Source organism: Sinocyclocheilus grahami, unplaced genomic scaffold (genome assembly GCF_001515645.1).
Source record: "Sinocyclocheilus grahami isolate Dianchi unplaced genomic scaffold, SAMN03320097.WGS_v1.1 scaffold57.1, whole genome shotgun sequence".
NCBI classification, from domain to species: domain Eukaryota; kingdom Metazoa; phylum Chordata; class Actinopteri; order Cypriniformes; family Cyprinidae; genus Sinocyclocheilus; species Sinocyclocheilus grahami.
In genome coordinates, this window is record NW_015505236.1 from 2,513,460 (window position 1) to 2,533,592 (window position 20,133).

The following is a 20,133-nucleotide window of genomic DNA, read 5'->3' on the forward strand; positions in this document are numbered from 1 at the left end:
AAAAATTCTGGGTGTTATTGATGGTGATTTTGACTTCAGTACAGGTGACATTGTTACACCATTAGATGGTGACAAGACTGTCTTTATGAGGGAGTCAGTAGCAAACTTATTTTTACTTTAAACAATGTCTTGTATGTGTGTGTGTGTGTGTGTTTATATATACACGTCACTATATATATATATAATAAAAAAATTATACAGTTTCATTGTCGTTGTCTCTTAGCTGAAAGTGACAGTAAAACAAAGAAATACATATGCAAAAGAAACATGACAACCAGACTCCAGATGGCTGGCAATGGTTTAGACAGTCTTCATTTAACTACCAAATATTACACTTCATTTGAGGCAGCCTTAAGCTCTCTGTCTTTTGCTCTCTTCCCGTCTCTCTTCAGCCAAGGTTTCAGTTTTCATTCTGAGTTTGATCCTCCTATCTCTAGGAGAGGTCAATAAAGCCTGCACAACCTTCCTCATCAAATAGATTCTGAAACATTTATCGTGCAGACGTCCTAGATAAGGTAAGTGCATGCCTACAATTACAAAGGTTTTTGCAGTTGGTCTACAGTGGTTTTAGCAAAGCTATTTAATATTTAATATATACTTCAAGAGGCAAGAAAATGCATTTCCAATTTTAAAATGACATTTTGAATGAATGTCCTTTTTAAAATATATTTTGGCCAGAATAAATACATTTAAATAAAACAAATATTACATATATTATTAAAATGATTGAAAATATAATCAAGAGTTCAGATGCAAAAGCTTCTAAGTGCCGTTTTAAATTTTCTTCTAAAATGAATATTTTTATCAGGCTCCTATGTGTAGGTTCTGTAATTTCACTTTAATGGCAATAAATAGGATCTTTTCATTGCCATTAAAGTGAAATACCTGGACATAAACATAGCAGCCTGAGAAAAATGCTCATTTTGGAACTAAATTTTAAACGGCACTTAGAGGCTTTTGTATCTGAACTCTTCATATTTAAATATATTTTAAAATCTATATTAGTAATGTATTGGACAGCTTTTGCATGTTTTGAAAAACAATTATATATATATGAGAATGACGTAATTTTTTTTTTCACTTTTACCAGGTATGGATCTGGACAGAACTCTGAGAACAAAACTTCACCAGCTGGAATGCCACTTCACCTGGGCTCTGATGAAAGATGATATAGATCTAAATGATCTTCTCAATAGACTGGAAGAACAGATTAAGTTGGACCTCGTAAAGAAAGAAGGACTTGCCCGAACTTACAGTGCTTTGGCATATGTCCAGTTTCTTCTGGGGTTTCACGAGGAGGCACATAACAACCTCATGACATCTGTGGAGCTACACATGGAATGCCATGGGGATGAATTTCACAAGACACTCATTGTCACTTATGGAAACCTTGCCTGGTTAAACTACCACATGAGGAACTACACAGAATGTGAAAGTTATCTGAAGAAGCTTCAGGAGATAAATGAAACCTTTCCAACTGAGTTTTCGTCTGTTCCAGAGGTGCTTGGTGAGAAGGGATGGACTTTTCTTAAATTCTCACGCAAATATTACGATAGAGCCAAACAATGTTTCAGGAAGGCTTTAGATCTGGAACCTGAGGAAGGTGAATGGAATGCTGGTTATGCCATTGCTCTGTATCGCACCGAATACGAGAGGTTCACTTTGGAGGATTCGCCTACAATAAAGCAACTGAGACGGGCCATTGACACGAATCCAGATGATGACGTTCTCAAAGTCCTCTTAAGCATGCGACTGATTGTTTACAAGAGGTACAGAGAGGCTGAAAGCTTAGTAGAGAAGGCTTTAGAAAGCTCTCCAGATCATCCACATGTCATGCGATATGTTGCAAAATTCTTCAGGAATCAAGGAAGTGTGGACAGGTCAATTGCTCTTTTGAAGCGAGCACTTGAAAGCTCACCCAATTCAAGTTTCATACATCATCAGTTAGCTCTTTGCTATAAGCTGAAGAAAATCCAACTGTTGCAGGAGGGAAGTCACCATGCCAAAGGGTCAAGAGTTCAACAGACTCGCAATCAATGCATCTATCATTTAGAAAAGGCCATCAGCCTGACGGGCTCCTTCATTTCTGCAATGAGCGATCTAGCGCTGCTGTACGGAGAAAACCACGACATGTCACGGGCTGAGGAGCTGTTTCAGGTCACTTTCAAAGCAGCCGAGGAGAAAAACGACAATCTACATGTGGTCAATTTTTATTATGCTGAATTCCAGCTGTACAGCCACAGATGTGAGCAGTTAGCTATCAAACACTACATGGAATGTCTGAAGATGAGCCCAGATTCAGTCGAAGGGAAGAGAAGTGCCAACAGTTTAAAGAAGATCGCTGACAAACGGATTAAGAGAAACTCGCTGGAAGGGGAGGCTTATGGGATACTAGGGTTCCTTCATAAGATAAAAGGGGAGAAACATCAAGCCATTGAGTGCTATGAAAAAGCTCTGAGTTATGAAGACAATGATGAGTTCCTCAGTAACCTTAGTGCACTCAGGCTGTCCTTACAGTAAAGTCATCACATATTATGTGCTTACACTATCAGATGCACATTATGCAATACGCATTTGGGTGTGCTACATGTACTGACACTTTATGGTTATTTATTCTATAACTGTATAATGGAGATTAAGTAAGAAAAAAGTGATCAGAAAATATATAATATCTTTATGTTTATGTTCTAAGATTAATGGCTAAAAATATTTCTAAACTGTCATTACCCAAAAGCCACTTTACACTAAGAGCTTAAAAGTTTGAAATAAAATTCATAATGTATATAATGCTTGTTTGTTTGTCTGTTTTTTTTCAAGCGTTTGTTTGTACAGATCAAAACCTATTCCACAGGTAATGTGGGCTGATAAAAAGGTAAATAGCTTCTTTTCAGATCCCTATGTGAGAATAATGATTGTAAGTAATTTTATGCTATACGTTCCCTCCATGAAAGAAAAATATATCATGTAGCCTACGGGTAAAATAAAACTTTTACCTTTAAACCTATGATCCAGCCACCTCAATCATTAGACAGCAATACAATGCAAATGACAGCCTGACCCAAGGACATTCAATTATGTCCTTAATATTTAACATGTCAGCTGCAGAGTGTAACACGTGTATTTGATTACATTGTGAGGTGTGGAATGAGTGGATCACATTTCATTCTGGCACAAAGTCTGCACTGTATTAAAAGTAAATCCCTCTACATTGTTTTGTTTTTTTTCAATGGAGGCATGCTGCATTTAAACTCATGTTGATTTTTCCTGTTGGCACAATTTCTGCAGGTCCTTAATGAAAAGGCTATGCCATAAGTCTATTGCATTTACCATTGTTCTTTATAACAATGTTAAGTATTTTAGCATCACGATGGCAAGTTTTACAGCTCTTCTTCAAGTACACAAAATGCATATAAAATAAACTGTCCAGTTAATACTTAATTATAGTATGACCATTATAATATGACCAAAAATTGTGTCATCATTTATTCACCCTCAAGTTGTCCCAGTATGAGTTTCTTTCTTCTGTGGAACACAAAATAAGATATTTTGAAGAATGTTGATGTTCCCTATTGACTTACATAGTATTGTGGGGAAAAAATAAAGTCTAAGTGGAACACAACAACATTTTTCAAAATGTCTTATTTTGTGTTCAGCAGAAGAAAGAAATTCATACAGGTACAAACCCAATTCCAAAAAAGTTGGGACACTTTTTTATTTTTTTATTTTTATCTAGGATACTTGTTAAAAAGTAAAAAAAGAAAATTTCGCTGATCAGGATCTCACCAGCATATGACGCTGCAGCTCTCTCCTGATTTCTGTTTTAGAAATGTTATTTCTGTGATAGATAGATAGATAGATAGATAGATAGATAGATAGATAGATAGCTATAGATGTAAAATAATAAAAATAAATGAATATTATTTACTTTTATTTCCTTATGTATGATTGTACTATTTTACATATTTTCTCATTTATGTATAGGCCTATATGTAAAATAATAAAAATAAATGAATATTATTTACTTTTATTTCCTTATGTATGATTGTACTATTTTACATATTTTCTCATTTATGTATAGGCCTATATACATTTATTTTTTTCCACATGTATTTATGTATTTATTTCCACATTTATTTTACATTTATATATTTCCTCATTTATTTGTCCATGTGGTAATGAAGGGGGCATGTTTTACTTCAGATGTTGCAATCGAGTAACAATCAGAGTTGCAGCCTTGAGAAGAAAGAAGCTTTGAAAAGCTTTGCAAAATTAGCAAACATGAATGTAGTACTGGATTTGCAGTTGTTTCAAACCCACTGATCAATATGCTTACATAGACCGAGCTGCTGAAACTGAGTTTCATCATGCGTGTTTTATCCAGAACATAGTATGTGTGTTCATCCTATACAGTATACTATGCAAAACCGTTACCATGATGTTAAATTACTTATACCAAGATATAAGATTTTGGCCATATCGCCCACTTCTAAGCCATTCATTCATAGACTTGCACTACTCAAAGGCCTCATAGCTTGAATGTTGATTTTTTTTTTTGAAAAACTGCATTTATACATAAGGAAATGAACATTACATTTCTTTGTGAATTTATGCATTTATTTATTTAGGCAGGTTTGTCAATCAACACTGGGACTGGTCAGTCCTTGCATGGGAGAATTCTGAGGTCGCTGGTGGATAAGGTGTTAATTGCAGTCAGCAGGGGGCGTGCTCTCTGCACCCAAATTTACTAGTATTGTGGTAGGACATAGCCTACTATAAAAGTCCCTGCAGTTTAAATGATTTTTAAACGGAGGTCCTGACACTCTCTGGTTATCTAAAAACCCAGGGTGTTTCCCTAAACGACTATAGGAGTGTAGTCCTGGTATCCTGGCCAAATTGATTACTCCATGTCTTTGTGGAGTTCAAGAGCTTCACCTGTCACTCTAAAGCACTTTGAATTATATAATGTATAAATATATAAATGCGCGCGCGTGTGTGTGTGTAATTAATTACTGTGGAAAGCTATCGCCACATATAAACATTCAGACATATTTTTTTCTGTGGTGGTATTATTATTATTTAATAAACAATATTTAATATACAGTATTTTTGTTATATATTATTTAAAACTAAATAGTTAAGTGGGTGGGTGTCCACATGGGTGCTGCTTAAGTATAATATGAAAACATTCTGTTACAAGGCCAAATCAGTTCTTTTTATTCATTTAACCAATTGATTTGTTTTCTTATTAGTTCAATCCAGGACAGTTTACAATCGAAACTGGATCAGCTGGAGTGTCACTTTACTTGGGACATTAAAAAAGAGGATCTAGTCTTGCCGGATATCCTCAATAGGCTTGAGGACCAGGTCAAGATGGGTCTAGGGAGGGAGCAAGGAGTTGCACGAACTCACTGCTCTTTAGGATATGTGAAATTCCTTCTTAGACGCAAAGAAGAGGCCCTTACTCACCTGTTGAAATCTGAGACACTCATTAAAGAAAACCTCGGCATCAACTGTGACAAGACTCTCATTGTCACCTATGGAAATTTAGCCTGGATAAACTACCATATGAAGAACTACACAGAGAGTGAAAGTTACCTGATGAGGCTTCAGAAAATAAATGAAACATTTTCAGCTGAGCCTTCCTCTGTTCCAGAGGTGCTTGGGGAGAAGGGATGGGCCTATCTTAAATTCTCTCGCAAGTATTATGACAAAGCCGCAGAAGTTTTTCAGAAGGCTGTGGAACTGGATCCAGAAAATAGCGAGTGGAACGCTGGTTATGCAAAAGCTCTGTTTCGCACTGAAACTGGTACATTTTGCACTGTGGATTCACCTGCAATCAAGCAGCTGAAACAGGCCATTGACATCGACCCGGATGATGATGCTTCTAGAGTTCTTCTGGGAGTTAAATTTTTGTTATGTTCCAAAGAGTTGATGAATGAGTCTGAGAAACTGATAGAGACAGCTCTGAAAGGCTCTCCAGAAAATCCACATGTTGTAAGATATGTTGGGAAATTCTTCAGGAATCAAGGATCAGTAGACAGGTCAGTTGCACTGCTGAAGAAAGCTCTTGAAACATCACCAAACTCAGGTTTCATACATCATCAGTTGGCAATGTGCTACAAGACCAAGAAAATTAATTTACAGAAAGAAAAACGAGAAGTAAATAAGTCAGAGGTAAATTATGCACGAAATCAGTGCATTTACCATTTAGAAAAGGCAATTTCTCTAAAAGCTTCCTTTATCATTGCCATGAGTGAGCTTGCACTTCAATATGGAGAGAAACGTGATCTGCCCAAGGCAGAGAAACTGTTTGACAGAACATTTAAAACAGCTAGAGAGAAAAATGATAGTGTGCATGTAGTACATTATTTCTATGCTGAGTTCCAGCAGTATTGTAACAGATCTGAGGACTTAGCAATCAGCCACTACAAGCAGTGTTTGGAAATGAGTCCACATGCTAGTAGTGAGGGGAATAGAAGCGCAACGAAACTGAAGAACCTTGCCCAGAGATATATCAAGGATGACCCAGGTGATTGGAAGGCCAATGAAATACTGGGATTCATTTATCAAATGAAAGGGGAAATGTTTGGGGACACCAAGAGCTACGCAGCCACTTCAGGCAATGAAGAGGATGATGAGTCCCTCAGTAATCTTTGTGAGATTAATTGTAAAATATAAACTTTCTACAAGGATGCATAGTTAATTGTTAATAGAAAAACAATGGGCCTTATTTGTGTATTTATGAGCGAAGAAAACATGCACATAAATTGTGTTTGTTCTACTGTTAATGAATCTAGGTGGTTCCAAATGAGGGAGCGAGTCTCTGCGGCTGATTTGCATAATCATGCCCAAACTATGTGAACATAAGGCTTTTCCATATAGTCCCACATCTCTCATTTTTTTTTGCTAGTTTTTTTTTTCTCTTTCTCACACGCACACTCCCGTCTGAGTGCATCTGCGGGAGGATCTTTGAGTATGGCATTCTCAAAACCAGTTGAAGACAAAAACTTTTTTATATAGTAGGCTATTGGGCCTAAATTTTGTCATACATTCTAAATGCATTTTTGCACACTTGATAATTCATGAATTCTGTGTGAAGATGCTCGGAAACAGATTTAAACTAGTGTGGATAGTGAACAAGGCTTAATGTGAAACAAGAGTTATTGTTATAAATTAAATGTTACTTTTTACCTTACAGATCCTTTTGATTGATTCAGTCTTAATTATAGTATATTGTGCTGTAAGGCAAAAAAGCACCTGTTGTAATATAGTCTTTCAGAATAGTACCGGTATATGTATTCAGATCTTTTTTTTAAAAAAAGTAGCCTCTTCTTTGAACAGGAATGAAATTAAGGTGATCCGGGGTCTAGAGAAGAATTCTTTTAATAAAAACAACTATAAAAAACTAAAACTAATGCAGCCCTGTTAATCTTAATTCATACTGTATGTCAGGTGTTACGTCTTCTGATTATATTTCTGATTATAATTTACTCATCTTTTCTCTGTATTTCAGTTCCCTTGCCTCTTAACAAGTTGCGTCTTAATAAAGTCATTATGCTGTTTCATTTGAAGTTTGTTATTGAAGTTATTATCTTTATTGCATAATAGACTCTGGATATTTAATCCCTTATTAGGCATACAAAACTAATTTTCATGAAAGCATGAGATTTAAAGGAGCTGAAGATGCAGAGAAATGTATGTGTCCATTGAATCAGATAATGTTATTGATAATAAATATTGTTCGTAGATAACTATCCTACTACTGGGGCTTTGTTAAAAAAATTATTGTTGATTACAGTGGCTAAAAGCAGCGCTATGGCAGTGGTTCATATATGGATGATATTGTAGTTGTACTTTGCTCTTTTTAGAAGTTACTTATTTTTGTTCCTCTGTTATCTGTTGGGTGTTTTTCTGTTTTCTTACCTTTTGACAAGTTGACAAGTTCTTGTGATGGTAATTATTCATGAGCACCTGCTGGTTGATTTGAATGTCACTAAATGTATTTGTTGTTTTGCAATTTATCTTATATGTTCCACAGAAAAATAATACAGATTGGGAACAAGATGACAGAATTTCATTTTTGGATGAACTGTAACTTTAAGTGCAATTATAGTTGCTTTACTTTTAAACCTGTATTACTTTGACAAATTAAAATATTAACAAATAAATAATATAAATCAAACTGCTTTCTGTGCACTAGATGTTACGAAAATGGATAAAGGCCTGTGGTAATTAAAACCAATGAAGTAAAAGCAGCTAAAGCTATTACTAAACATTTAGTTGAGAATGTTAACATTGAATTCTAAAGGTTTAGGTATTAGTCCCATGCATAGCATACATCAGCATTTTGTAAACTCTAGAAAGCATTTGTCATCCTAAGAATTGGATGAAAAACTGCTTAGTTGTAACAAACTCATGATCATAACAATCTAGGGATCAGCACTGCCCTCTACTGACTTAAATAACATACTACAACTGGAGCTTCAGTTATGCCTGCATTTGTAATTATATAAAGGAAAACTCACTGACTGCTTACACATTACTATGACATTTGAGAGATAGAGTAAATATATTAAAAAATATAGCTGCAAGCAGCAATCACGGGGCCAAGCACTCCAGAGGCAAATTGAGGAGCTAAGCATGGCATGGAGCATCAGACCAAATGCAACAATGAGTAATAAACCAATTTTAGGATGATTGTAATTGAATTCAATCATAAATACAACCATTAGTAATATGATTTATTGGCTTATCACTTTTGACCAATAGGTGGCGCTGTTACCAAATTAATGTGGCATGGTCAGTGTGAGGTGACAAATGCACTTGCAAAGTTTGGTGTCAATATGTCAAATATTTGCAGAGATACAGCCTCAGATGCAGTTTAGCACTATGCCTAAAATTTGTAGTGGCGCTGTACAAAAACGGTTTATCGACATGAAATCCATAACTCTTTGTCAACACAGTCTGAAGATCATCTGACTCGATTTTGGTGAAAATCGGACCAACGAGTGGCGAGGAGTTAAAAAAATAATGTTTTCAACATAAATCAAAATGGCGGACAGGAAGTTCAGCTTTTTCTGGCATTTTTGGTATCTATGTTGTAGGCATAAACCAAGGAATATTTTGATATCAGTTTCATTGCAATAGACTAATGCAATCAAAAGTTATTAGCATTTTTTTTTATGTAATTATTAATGGTTAATGAATGGTTTATTACTCTTGACCAAATTGATGTGGCGTGGTCAGTGTGAGGTGACAATGGCACATACAAAGTTTGGTGCAAATATGTCAAAGTTTCGCAGAGATACAGCCTCAGGTGCATTTTGGCATCTTTCCTGCAAATTCGTTGATGCGCTAAACGAAAACCGTTTTGTATATCGACACAAAATCCATAACTTTTTGCCAGCTTGGTCTGAAGATGATCCGAGTCAAATTTGGTGAAAATTGGAATAACGGTCTAGGAGGAGTTCGAAAAAGTAGGTTTTCAACATGAATCAAAATAGCGGACAGGAAGTTCTGCCAATTATGGCATAATTGGTATCGATGATCTCAGCATGATCCAAGGAATCTATCAACATCAGTCTCATTACAATAGCCCAATTTATTCAAACGTTATTAGCATTTTTGTAAACTACCATATGAAGAACTACACAGACTGTAAAAGTTATCTGATGAAGCTTCAGAAAATAAATGAAACAACTGAGTCTTCATTTGTTCCAGAGGTGCTTGGGGAGAAGGGATGATCCTATCTTAAATTCTCTCGCAAATATTATGACAAAGCCGCAGAAGTTTTTCAGAAGGCTGTGGAACTGGATCCGGAAAATAACGAGTGGAACGCTGGTTATGCCATTGCTCTGTATCGTACTGAAGCTGGTACATCTTGCACTGTGGATTCACCTGCAATCAAGAAGCTTAGACAGGCAATTGACATAAACCCATAAGATGATGATGTTCTGAGAGTTCTTCTTGGGCTTAAACTATCATGTTCCAAGATGCTGAAGAATGAGTCTGAGAAGTTGGTTGAGACAGCCTAGAATGGGTCTCCAGAGCATCCACATGTCATGAGATATGTTGGAATATTCTTCAGGGATCAAAGATCCGTAGACAGTGCCATTGAAATGCTTAATAAAGCATCTGAAATATCACCAAATTCATGCTACCATTTATATTCTGAATTAAACAGTTCAGACTGTCCAGATATCTAGGGATCAGCACTGCCCTCTACTGACCTAAATAACATACTACAACTGGAGCTTCAGTTGTCATGACTTTTATTTGTAATTGTATAGAGGAAAACGCAGTGACTGCTTACACATTATTACTATGAAATTTGAGAGATGGAGAAAACATATACAAAAATCTTGATGTGTGTGTTTTTTTTCTAATGTAGATGAGAATTTCTTTTGAACAGAAAGTCAATAAAAGGCACATCAGCATTTTTATACACAAACAATTCCTCTGCCAATTAAACATTATTACTGACTCTATATATGCTAACAATATTTGATTAAACAAAGAACTAGGCAAAAAAAAATAATACAAATTGTTATCCCAACGCTACGAAGTGGCTGGTATAGTTATCAACAAGTCTTTTTTTTTAGAAGTATAATAGTCTACTTGTTTGCCTTCACATGACACCAGTTTTGGCTCTTTGCTCAGACTGTTCTTTTGGTTTCTCTGACAACGGCGAATGACAGCGACTGAGAACAGCAGGAGAGAACTGGAGATCAGGGCAAACCCACTCAGAAAGAACGTCGCCGTGTAAGTCCCTGTGGTGTCTACCAACCAACCTATGCAAAAACATACCAAATCACATGATTACTTCAGGTTTTTTTTTTTTTAAGTAACCTTTATCCTTCCAAGTAAATAACTTAATGTGGTGAAATGGGAACAGTTTGGATGGTTAATGTGTCTCTGTACATTAATAATTAATCAAATATTGGACTATTTTAATAGAACCTGTCATTACAAAGTGAAAATTGAGGTTAATGGTTTTTCTTTAAAGAACATTCCAGGTAATCTTTAACATAGTTTTTATGTACTGCATCTAGGGCGTGTTGTTGATTACCACAGAAAATAAAAGCGCATCACTCAATGTGACAAAAAAATAACATGTTTATTATTATAATGGATCTTAGAACTGACCAAATTAAAATAATTATTTGAGGCTCTTACCTCCAATGGGTGGGCTGACCAGATAGGGAACAGCGTGGAGGAAGTACACAACTCCAAGAGCTGAAGACAGGTATGTTGTCCCTACAACATCTGATGTTACAACAGGAATGAGGGCAACATAGGCACCATCAAAGTATCCATAGAGCACAGAGAAGGGTACAAGCAAAACAAATGTGTGCAAGAGGGGGATAAAAAGACAGCATAGTCCTTCCATTCCCACAGCAAACATGTAGCATATATTCCTGTACTTCTTCAGACACCTGAGAGAGATACAGAAAGTGTTAGTCAGCATGATCAGAAGCAAACAATCCACAATCGTGTGTTTTCCTAAAACCTGAGCATTTTTTAAAATCTTTTTGACCTCTGTGAATCATTCATCAGACAAGAAACCATGACATGTACACTCCAGTAAAGTTTAATTCTAAACTGACAGCTGGTCAATGAAAAATTAAGAAAAAGACAAGAAATTTTTTTAAATCTAAAAACGTGTGTCCTAAGGTATTAAAATGTTGTCTGTCTTTGTTCTTGTTATAGAAAATGTTACAAGTGTATACTATATACGAATACAAGTGAGAATTAAAATTTTTATAATTACTGTTTATTTGATTATTTATTTGTCATTAATATTATTTTCTTAAATTTTAAATTTCGTAGTTTTAATGAATTTGTGATAGTGATATTTGTGAAATTAAAAATATGCTCATCAGCGAACAGGTCACCGTCCCACCTGTGGGACGCTTGGCGCTCTTTTTTGTTGTTGTCTTTTTTCTCTATCAAATCTTTTAGTAATCATCATAAAATATATATAATTTGAACGCTTAGAAGCCCAAGATTCATCCTGTGAAATCCATTTTGAAATCGGACATTGCGTTACCATGGAAATGGTACTTTAAAATCTTTTGGCGGTCTCCTCCTCCTTAGTGGGCAGTGTCAAGTGTCATATTACAAAACGCATTACGGTCTTTTGGGATCAAACCTTCTTATAATCTTGACAAAAAACATATAATTGAAAATATCTGAGTCTCAGGATTCCATATATGCTGGTTATTTAGAGATAGAAGTAATATTGACAGAGAAATCTAGACGTTTGTTACAGAAAAATGCATTAAAAAAATTATATGGAGTATGGATGGCACCCGGTGGCTGTTTGTGGTATAACACCCTAAATAAAATCTTCAAATTTGGAACATAACTTATTTAGACATAAGGCTTTAATTTTAAACCAATGTTAGAGTGAAAACTGTTATGTAAAATATTTATTATATATAATATAATAAGATTTTTTAAATTCCACTTTTGCAATAAAAATTCTTCTTTAAAAAGAGACCAACCTTAGGTCTGTATTCCAAAGTGTTAATAAATTACAACAATTTAAGTTTAGATAGTGCACTTTCATGCCTATTTTAAAAAATGGGGGGTGACAGTTAAGGGGTTAACTGATGCTAAGCTCACTGCATGTGTATTAAGATATGAAAAGTGTCAATATCATTGACCCAGCTTTTTATTGAAAAACTAAATCTGTGCTTAGAACAAAAATGTATAATTAAATCTTAAGTTAAAGAAGAAACAAACAACATGTGGCTCAGTCAATAAATTACCTATTCCTGTTTTTGACTGTAATGCAATACTAACACAGCACAAAACAACATACCTCCTGTCAGTGAGCCAGCCAAATGTGATGTTGCCAACGATGTCGATGACCCCAAGTATGGACATCAGGAAGGCAGCATGCTGATGACCGATACCTACATCCAGAGCGTACGGTACTAGGTACACAAATGGCAGACTGCACCCGCTGGCCAGCAGCAGGAAGGAGCCTGCCAGCACCAGGAAGTCAGGCATGAGCAAAAAGTGGTATTCCTGCATGGACTGAAGACAACGTTGTTTAGAGTCCACTTCTAATTTGTCATCCACAGCCTTCCCCGTAGGAACGCCGGGTGGCTTAACCCCATACTCGCACTCTGAGTCTACTGGAAGAGGACAGGCCTCCTCTTCTTTTAGAATGATAGGCCGTAACAGAGCTCCACATACACACAGGTTAGACACAAAGCCCCCTAAAATGAGGAGGGCCCCTCGCCACGAGTAGTGTTCGATTAGTAGCTGCACTACTGGGGCTAGGATGAAGGTCCCGATGCCACTGCCAGACATGGCAATGCCATAGGCCAAAGCCGTCCTCTCACAGAAATAGATACCGACCATGGCAATAGCAGGGGTGTAGCAAAGGGCGAAGCCAAGCCCTAAAAAATAAGAATAGTAAATATAGAAAGTATAGAATATGGGTATGTAGGTCAGTGTTTTATTCTTAGGGCTCTTACCAGTTAAAACTCCCAGGGTAAGGTAAAGATATTCCAGACTGGTTGCGAAGGAGCTGAGGACTAAACCTATGGAGGCCAGGAATCCTCCTAAAATTACAGCTACACGGCATGACAACCGATTCCCGATCAGGCTTCCGAGTGGAGCTGCAAAAAATTAACATGTGAATAAACATATTGTGCAAATAATATTGAACAATTTGATAAGAAAAATCATATTTTAAATAATATTTACTGTAAGCTGGGTTTCCGTCCACTACTATACATACAATTTGGGGCCAGTTTCTTTATAGACATTGATACTTGTATTCAGCAAAGATGGATTAAGTTTGTTTAAAAGTGACAGTAAAAACTTTTACATAGTTACAAAATATTTCTATTTTAAATGAATGCTGTTCAAAATTGATAAGAAATGTTTCTTGAGCACCAAACCAGCATATTAGTATGATTTCTGAAGGATCATGTGATAATAAAGACTGAAAAAATGGCTGCCGAAAATTTAGCTTTGCCATCACAGGAATACAATTTGAAAATATATTTAAAAATAGAAAACAGTTATGTTAAATTGTAATATTATTTCACAATATTAATTGTGTTATAATTATTGTAATAATTATAAATTGTGTGTTTCTGAGAAAAATGCTGGATGGAAACAACAAGATATGACTGTATATTTTTTATTCAATAAGAGGGCATAAACTTCAACAAAAACACATTTCTGGAATTAATTTACATTCACATAAAAAATGTCAAGTAAGTGTCATGCTTCCAAACACTAAGCAAACATAATTTCATCCGGTTGTTTTGTCTGTGTTTTAAATGGCCACTAATTTTTAATATTACATTACACATTTTGCATATTACATTACACAACATTCATTACATTTTTATTTAATTAAATAGTCACAGTCGCAACAACTTCCATTAATATTTTGCATCAGTTTCCTCAGAAGCGGCAATTTTTTATGTTGAACACATGGGATGGAAATGCTTTATTTTGTAATCATCTTAATAATGTAATATTCGTAATATTGTGAATATTCTACTAATGAGCCGCTCTCTCATACTACATGACATCATACAGTATTACATAATATGCAACTATGTGCCTCTACAGACTCCTGCACGGCCCATATCAAACATATTAGCCTTGTGATAAAAAAGAACATATTGAACAATATTGGAAAGCTTTAAATAATAACAGCATTTCTTTTGTTTACTAGTCAACTGCCTAAAGATGGCCTTTCCTTAGCAATGTAATTCTTACGCTTGCTGTACTGTCAACAGCAGACAGCACTGGGTGTAAGGAAAGCAAACAGGCCTTTTTTTTGGTTCAAGCTTGCGACACTGACGTGTCCTCTCAAGATGTTCGCTGTGTGTTGCTGACTTCAAGAGAATGTTTTCAGCCTCCCACACTGCAGGTTTTTTTAGTGTCTTATGCAACGTTATTGTCTCAGATGGACAAAAAAATCTCTGAACCAACTGTGTGACCAATCAAGAAAAGAGAATTTGTAACTGCCGGAATCCCTACTTCAGACCGGGCCAATAATGATGACTGTGATACACTAATGTACAATGACTTTAGTGTCCAATATGATCATTACATACCACACAGCATGGTTGTGCAGTCTACTAATGAATGAATCCATGCTGTCCCAGAGTAATCTCTTGCAAAGTGCATCTGAAACTCAACGAAGAATATGGAGATGCATCTGGAAAAGAGAAAAAGACCACTCTGATCAGACAAAACACACACAACACACGTTTGTGGTCTTTGAAGAACCATATTGTGACACTTCAAACTAACAACACGCTTTAAAGTCCAGTGCCATTCACAGTCAGTAACAACGAACAGCCGTGTGGCACGATCCTGGTGCCTGGATATGAAAGGCTGAGACGAGGTAATGAGGCACAAGCCTCTGCAGTGCCTGCTCAACGAAGAATATGGAGATGCATCTGGAAAAGAAAAAAAGACAACTCTGATCAGACAAAACACACACAACACACGTTTGTGGTCTTTGAAGAACCATATTGTGACACTTCAAACTAACAACACGCTTTAAAGTCCAGTGCCATTCACAGTCAGTAACAACGAACAGCCGTGTGGATCGTGGGTGCCTGGATATGAAAGGCTGAGACGAGGTAATGAGGCACAAGCCTCTGCAGTGCCTGTTCTGCACCTGAACAAACAAAACTAGATCACCATGCAGGTCAGTTGGGTCAGAGCACTCAGTGTGGGTATGACAGCCAGGAACTCTCACATCTTCCGCCATTAAGACAGACGTGTCTGGCCATCAGGCATCAAAGAAGGAGATGTCCTTCAGTCAACTGTTCCACAGACCCAGTCAGCAAAGCCAAGTTGCAGACTCAAAGGGTAAAATCTTACTCTAGGACTTGAATAACACATATGGATGATAAGAGCTTTCAAATTGGTTAAGACGAGAATATCCATAAGATAAAGAAGAGGTTAAAAAGGCATTTTTTTATCTGAAGACCACCGGCTGCCCTTTAAGCTCTAAAAGAGTTTCATCATCTGGTACCGCTCTAGCTGATTATTACCACTTATCTCAACAGGACTTAAGAAATGGTCAAAAGAGGTGAGAGGTCACATAAACTCTTTTGTTCCCACCAGCCTGCTTGAAATGTCATCCTACCTGCAACATTAATGTAATTGCAGACTAGTTCTTCAGGTTCTCGCATTTCACACCTTTCCATGTCAGTAACATTTCAATTGAACAATAAAATAATTATACGGCATAGTCAGTTCAGCACGTTCCTTGTCTGAGGGGGAAATTCTAAATACTGCAAAACAGAACAGCTTGTTTAAAGCAGTATAAAAGGAAAGAATCTCGAAACATTTTATTACAGAAAAACACATGTGTGTTAACATAACCAAGCAAAAACACCCAAGAGTTGCAGGCCGCTAGATGTAAAAAACAACAACACTGTGTTATCTATATCCATGTGTCAAGGCCTGAAAGTTGTTTACAAGTCTGTCAAATGTAATCTGACCTCAAAGGCTGCCTCAGAAACATCAGATAGCGCTTGTCACTTTGTGAACCAGTGACTCATTCTAGGCAATTCTCAACTAAATATAGTTGTGCCTCATGTACTGTACTAAACAAAAACATGCACTATTTAACAGGTTAAACCGATTTGAGAAACAAACCATGACAAGATTTGGTACTGAACATCATGTTAAACCCTATGGTTTAATTATAGCTGAAAAAAACCCACCTATCGCTAAAGTTCATACACAGGTATGAACAACAGCATACGTCTTCCAAAAAGCTTACCTTGTAACAGCTCTTGTGCAAACAGTTACCACAAAGCAGCCAGCCACGATCATCCATCCCCACCCTCCATCAGGAGGAAGGACCCCTCCTTTCTTCTTTTCCTGAGCCATGGAGTCTGTCCTTCCCACCGCTTTTATTTCCCTCAAACTCCAAAACTCCCGGTCCCAAACACACGTTTGCACCTCTCTGTCGCCACACTAACACCGGTCATGGAATTCCTTCAGCAGATGTGAGGCCCGGTCAGTGACTCTGCTGAGCGCAAGATGACACAGACAGCAAAACAGGCAGGAATAAGCAACGAGCTCAGCTAAAATGATTAACAGGCACAATGGGTGATGAACATGTTCTGTAAGTACTCAGAAAATGTGAACAATACAAAACATCTTCCAGGGTTTGGGGCTCCTTTTTGCTCTTACAAATGATTCACAGTGAAAAGTGAAATGATGCATGACTGCATTCATGGGAAGTGTTTATGAGAGAGAGCCCAGTTAAGCTGACGGGTTGCCATATTAACTTGAATCCTTGCAGTCCACCTTCCTGACCCTTCTGGCCCCTATGTCCCAATTAAAAAGCGGCTTTTTTCCTTAAATACCATCCAGTTTTAGAAGCCACGAAGAGCTACAGTAAAAACAATCAAATGTGGCCATGTACACAATGTACACAGTCAGGATAAGATGATAACAGTTTTCCCCCTCTTATTATGCAACTGAACTTGTACTGTAGTTTATGACTCTTCTAATCTAGATATCAGTCGACTGTGGGAACAGCACCAATTGCACGTTATTTCAATGCATCATGAAAAACACTCATCAACTCAACAGATTTTTTTGAAGGTAGGCTTGTCTAATTGTCTAACTGTTGATTTCTGGGATTATTTACTCTCCTCTTCCTATATTTAAAGTAGGCTATGCTTCGTCAGTATAGCAAATAATTTTATGTGTAGAAAGCAACACAACCAAAATAGTCCCTCATTAATATTAATATTATATAATATTACTACATTTTGCACCTGCAAATCTTGTCATAATTTGCCTAATTATCAAATAGGTTACCTTAGAGAGTTTAAAAAAAATAATCGCAAAATATTACATTTGGCATAGTTAAAACTCAATATATTAATATTGTTGTTGTTATTAGAGATGTATTCTTTGTCTTTAAAAGAATGCGTCAAATCTTAAAAAAATTAATAATTACTTCTAATAATAAAGTAAGAAAACTGAGAAAGTTTAATTGTTGTTTAAAAGTTGTTTTTCTTTTAACAACGGAATATAAATTCACCAGTGCACGTCATTCGCTTGTTGAAACCAGATGTTAGAAAAACCACTCAAAGTGGTACTAAATAAAGGCACTTACCATTTTATAAAACAACCGCAAACACGGTCCAAACTTTCTCCATTCAACTCTTCTGCGATCGCTTGAGCTGGTCCAGACGTTTGAAACTCTTCTGCACATTCGTTTAATTGAGTTGGTGCAGGATGTTTATCAACATCCTGCGGCTTCCACCAGCGAACAAGTTTGCAGCAGCTGTCGGAACATCAAGACCAGGGCACATTGACATGTTTAGACGTGCGAGCTGTGAACCTATTTACCTCTGACTCCACTCCCCCTACACGTGAAAAGAAAATTATGCAAGCCAAGTATGCATGGCAGGGCATGAGTGTGGATTTCCCTCTCTAACTTGCAAAACTGGCTGCTTGGGAGTATAGTTTCAGTTGCTGTCCAGGAACAACGCCACATCTATAAGGCCAACCTGTTTTTAATTTCTGGTAAATACATTTACAAGTATTGTAACTATTCAATAGACATGTAAGGGATAATGTACACAATTTATCAAAGTTGTAAATTAAAGATGAGCGTATTGGTCCACTTTGTACAAGAAATACTATTTCAGTCTTTCCTCACAATTTCAAGTTTAATTGAACGTGTTTCTTGGCATTTTTTGTAGTGCGGTCGAACAATTATGCTGCTGCGTTCATGCCATATCGTAATTACCATAACTACTCAGCTCACGTTCTACTCAGAGCTGTTCACGTCCTCGGACTATGGCTTGGCAACACTATCAACGCCTAAACAGAGCCTGCGGTGGTCAGATGGTACAGCGGTCACGTGGTACAAGTCGTAGCTCTCAGAAAACATCTCGGTTACGTATGTAGCCTTGGTTCCCTGAGTAGGGGAACGAGATGCTGCGATGACGTCATCGCTTTGGGAACACCTTCGGTGTGACGAATGTCTGAAGCCCTTATACCATCACGCCAATTCATTGGCCAAATAGCGCATAGCACCACCCCCAAAGTGCACGTATGTAAGCTATATAGCGTGCTGCGCGCTATTTTCATCAGATTTCACTGATTTACAAAGGAAGCGCTATCAAGGTACAGAACGGCCGAGCATCGCCACATCTCGTTCCCCTACTCAGGGAACTAAGGTTACATACGTAACCGAGATGTTCCCTCTCATAGGCTCACTTCGATGCTGCGATGACGTCATCGCTTTGGGAACGCTATACCATAACACCTGACGTACCGTAGATAAATAGAAGACCAAGGAAAGCGTCTGCTCAAGCGGATAAGACCCGGGAGCCAGGAGCCATCCCTACGTCCAGACTATAAAACTTGAGACCCTTTAAAGAAGGCCTGAGAAGAAGCCACTGCTCTTGTAGAATGAGCACGCACCCCTAGAGGCGAAGTCAAGCCACGTGCCTCATAGGCCAAAGAAATAGCCTCCACTATCCAGTGTGACATCCGCTGTTTAGTGACAGCAGAACCTCTGTTCTTACCACCAAAACACACGAACAACTGATCAGATCTACGCCACTGAGCCGTGTGGTCAATGTAGGTCCTAAGTGCCCTAACCGGACAGAGACTCAGGGCAACTGACTCCTTCTCGGCTGGGGAAAAAGCCTCCAGAACCACTTGCTGAAAGCGAAATGGAGTTGAAGCAACCTTAGGAACATAATCAGGCCTAGGTCGCAAAAAGACTTTTACCAGTGCTGGTGCAAAGTCCATACACGAAGGACTAATGGAGAGAGCCTGCAGGTCCCCTACCTTCTTGAGGGAGGATAAAGCCACCAAAAGAACGGTCTTAATGGTCAGTAACTTCTCTGACACCGACTCCATCAGTTCAAAGGGATGGCCTGTCAGGCCCTCCTAAGTCCCAAGAAGGAACTCGGCTGGGCGGAAAGGTCTAAGCCGTCTCAAACCCTGCATAAAACGTGACAGCAAGGTGTGACGACCAACCGAAGCACCTCCTACGAGTGCATGTCATACCGATATGGCCACCACGTACACTTTAAGAGTGGCGGGGGTAACCCCTTGTAACGTTTATTATTATTTATTAGCTCTAAAAAGGGG

General features: G+C 37.5%; 3 protein-coding genes across 4 annotated transcripts; 2 read left to right on the forward strand and 1 right to left on the reverse strand.

Annotated features, from left to right (window-relative positions):
* Positions 1 to 223: 223 nt before the first annotated feature.
* ifit10 (interferon-induced protein with tetratricopeptide repeats 10) lies at positions 224 to 2,623 on the forward strand. The gene is made up of 2 exons (XM_016270618.1): positions 224 to 515; positions 1,091 to 2,623. Exon 2 carries the CDS (start codon positions 1,093 to 1,095, stop codon positions 2,518 to 2,520), a length of 1,428 nt encoding a protein of 475 aa, XP_016126104.1. The 5' UTR covers positions 224 to 515; positions 1,091 to 1,092; the 3' UTR covers positions 2,521 to 2,623.
* A 1,544-nt stretch (positions 2,624 to 4,167) lies between these two features.
* On the forward strand, positions 4,168 to 7,438 carry LOC107584195 (interferon-induced protein with tetratricopeptide repeats 1-like). Its single transcript, XM_016270699.1, has 2 exons — positions 4,168 to 4,172; positions 5,250 to 7,438. The coding sequence occupies exons 1-2, from the start codon at positions 4,168 to 4,170 to the stop codon at positions 6,676 to 6,678; spliced, it is 1,434 nt and encodes a 477-aa protein (XP_016126185.1). The 3' UTR covers positions 6,679 to 7,438.
* Positions 7,439 to 10,200: 2,762 nt separating this feature from the next.
* slc16a12b (solute carrier family 16 member 12b) lies at positions 10,201 to 18,324 on the reverse strand. 2 transcript variants are annotated; one of them, XM_016270622.1, is made up of 7 exons: positions 18,137 to 18,324; positions 16,784 to 17,032; positions 15,096 to 15,199; positions 13,491 to 13,634; positions 12,827 to 13,412; positions 11,176 to 11,435; positions 10,201 to 10,790 (listed from the first exon to the last, which is right to left on the reverse strand). In XM_016270622.1, exons 2-7 carry the CDS (start codon positions 16,891 to 16,893, stop codon positions 10,558 to 10,560), a joined length of 1,437 nt encoding a protein of 478 aa, XP_016126108.1. In that variant the 5' UTR covers positions 16,894 to 17,032; positions 18,137 to 18,324; the 3' UTR covers positions 10,201 to 10,557. The 2 variants fall into 2 exon arrangements, with proteins under 2 accessions (XP_016126108.1, XP_016126107.1); XM_016270621.1 differs by having other exon boundaries at positions 16,784 to 17,035.
* Between the last annotated feature and the right edge of the window lie 1,809 nt (positions 18,325 to 20,133).

Excerpts from the sequence above, each read along its gene's own strand:
- ifit10 (XM_016270618.1), top strand. The coding sequence starts at position 1,093 with ATGGATCTGGACAGAACTCTGAGAACAAAACTTCACCAGCTGGAATGC.
- slc16a12b (XM_016270622.1), bottom strand. The coding sequence starts at position 16,893 with ATGGCTCAGGAAAAGAAGAAAGGAGGGGTCCTTCCTCCTGATGGAGGG. Across the intron at positions 13,635-15,095 it reads CTGCACAACCATGCTGTGTG|CTCCACTCGGAAGCCTGATC; the intron begins GTATGTAATGAT and ends AATTTTTTGCAG. Across the intron at positions 11,436-12,826 it reads GGCTGGCTCACTGACAGGAG|GTGTCTGAAGAAGTACAGGA; the intron begins GTATGTTGTTTT and ends TATCTCTCTCAG.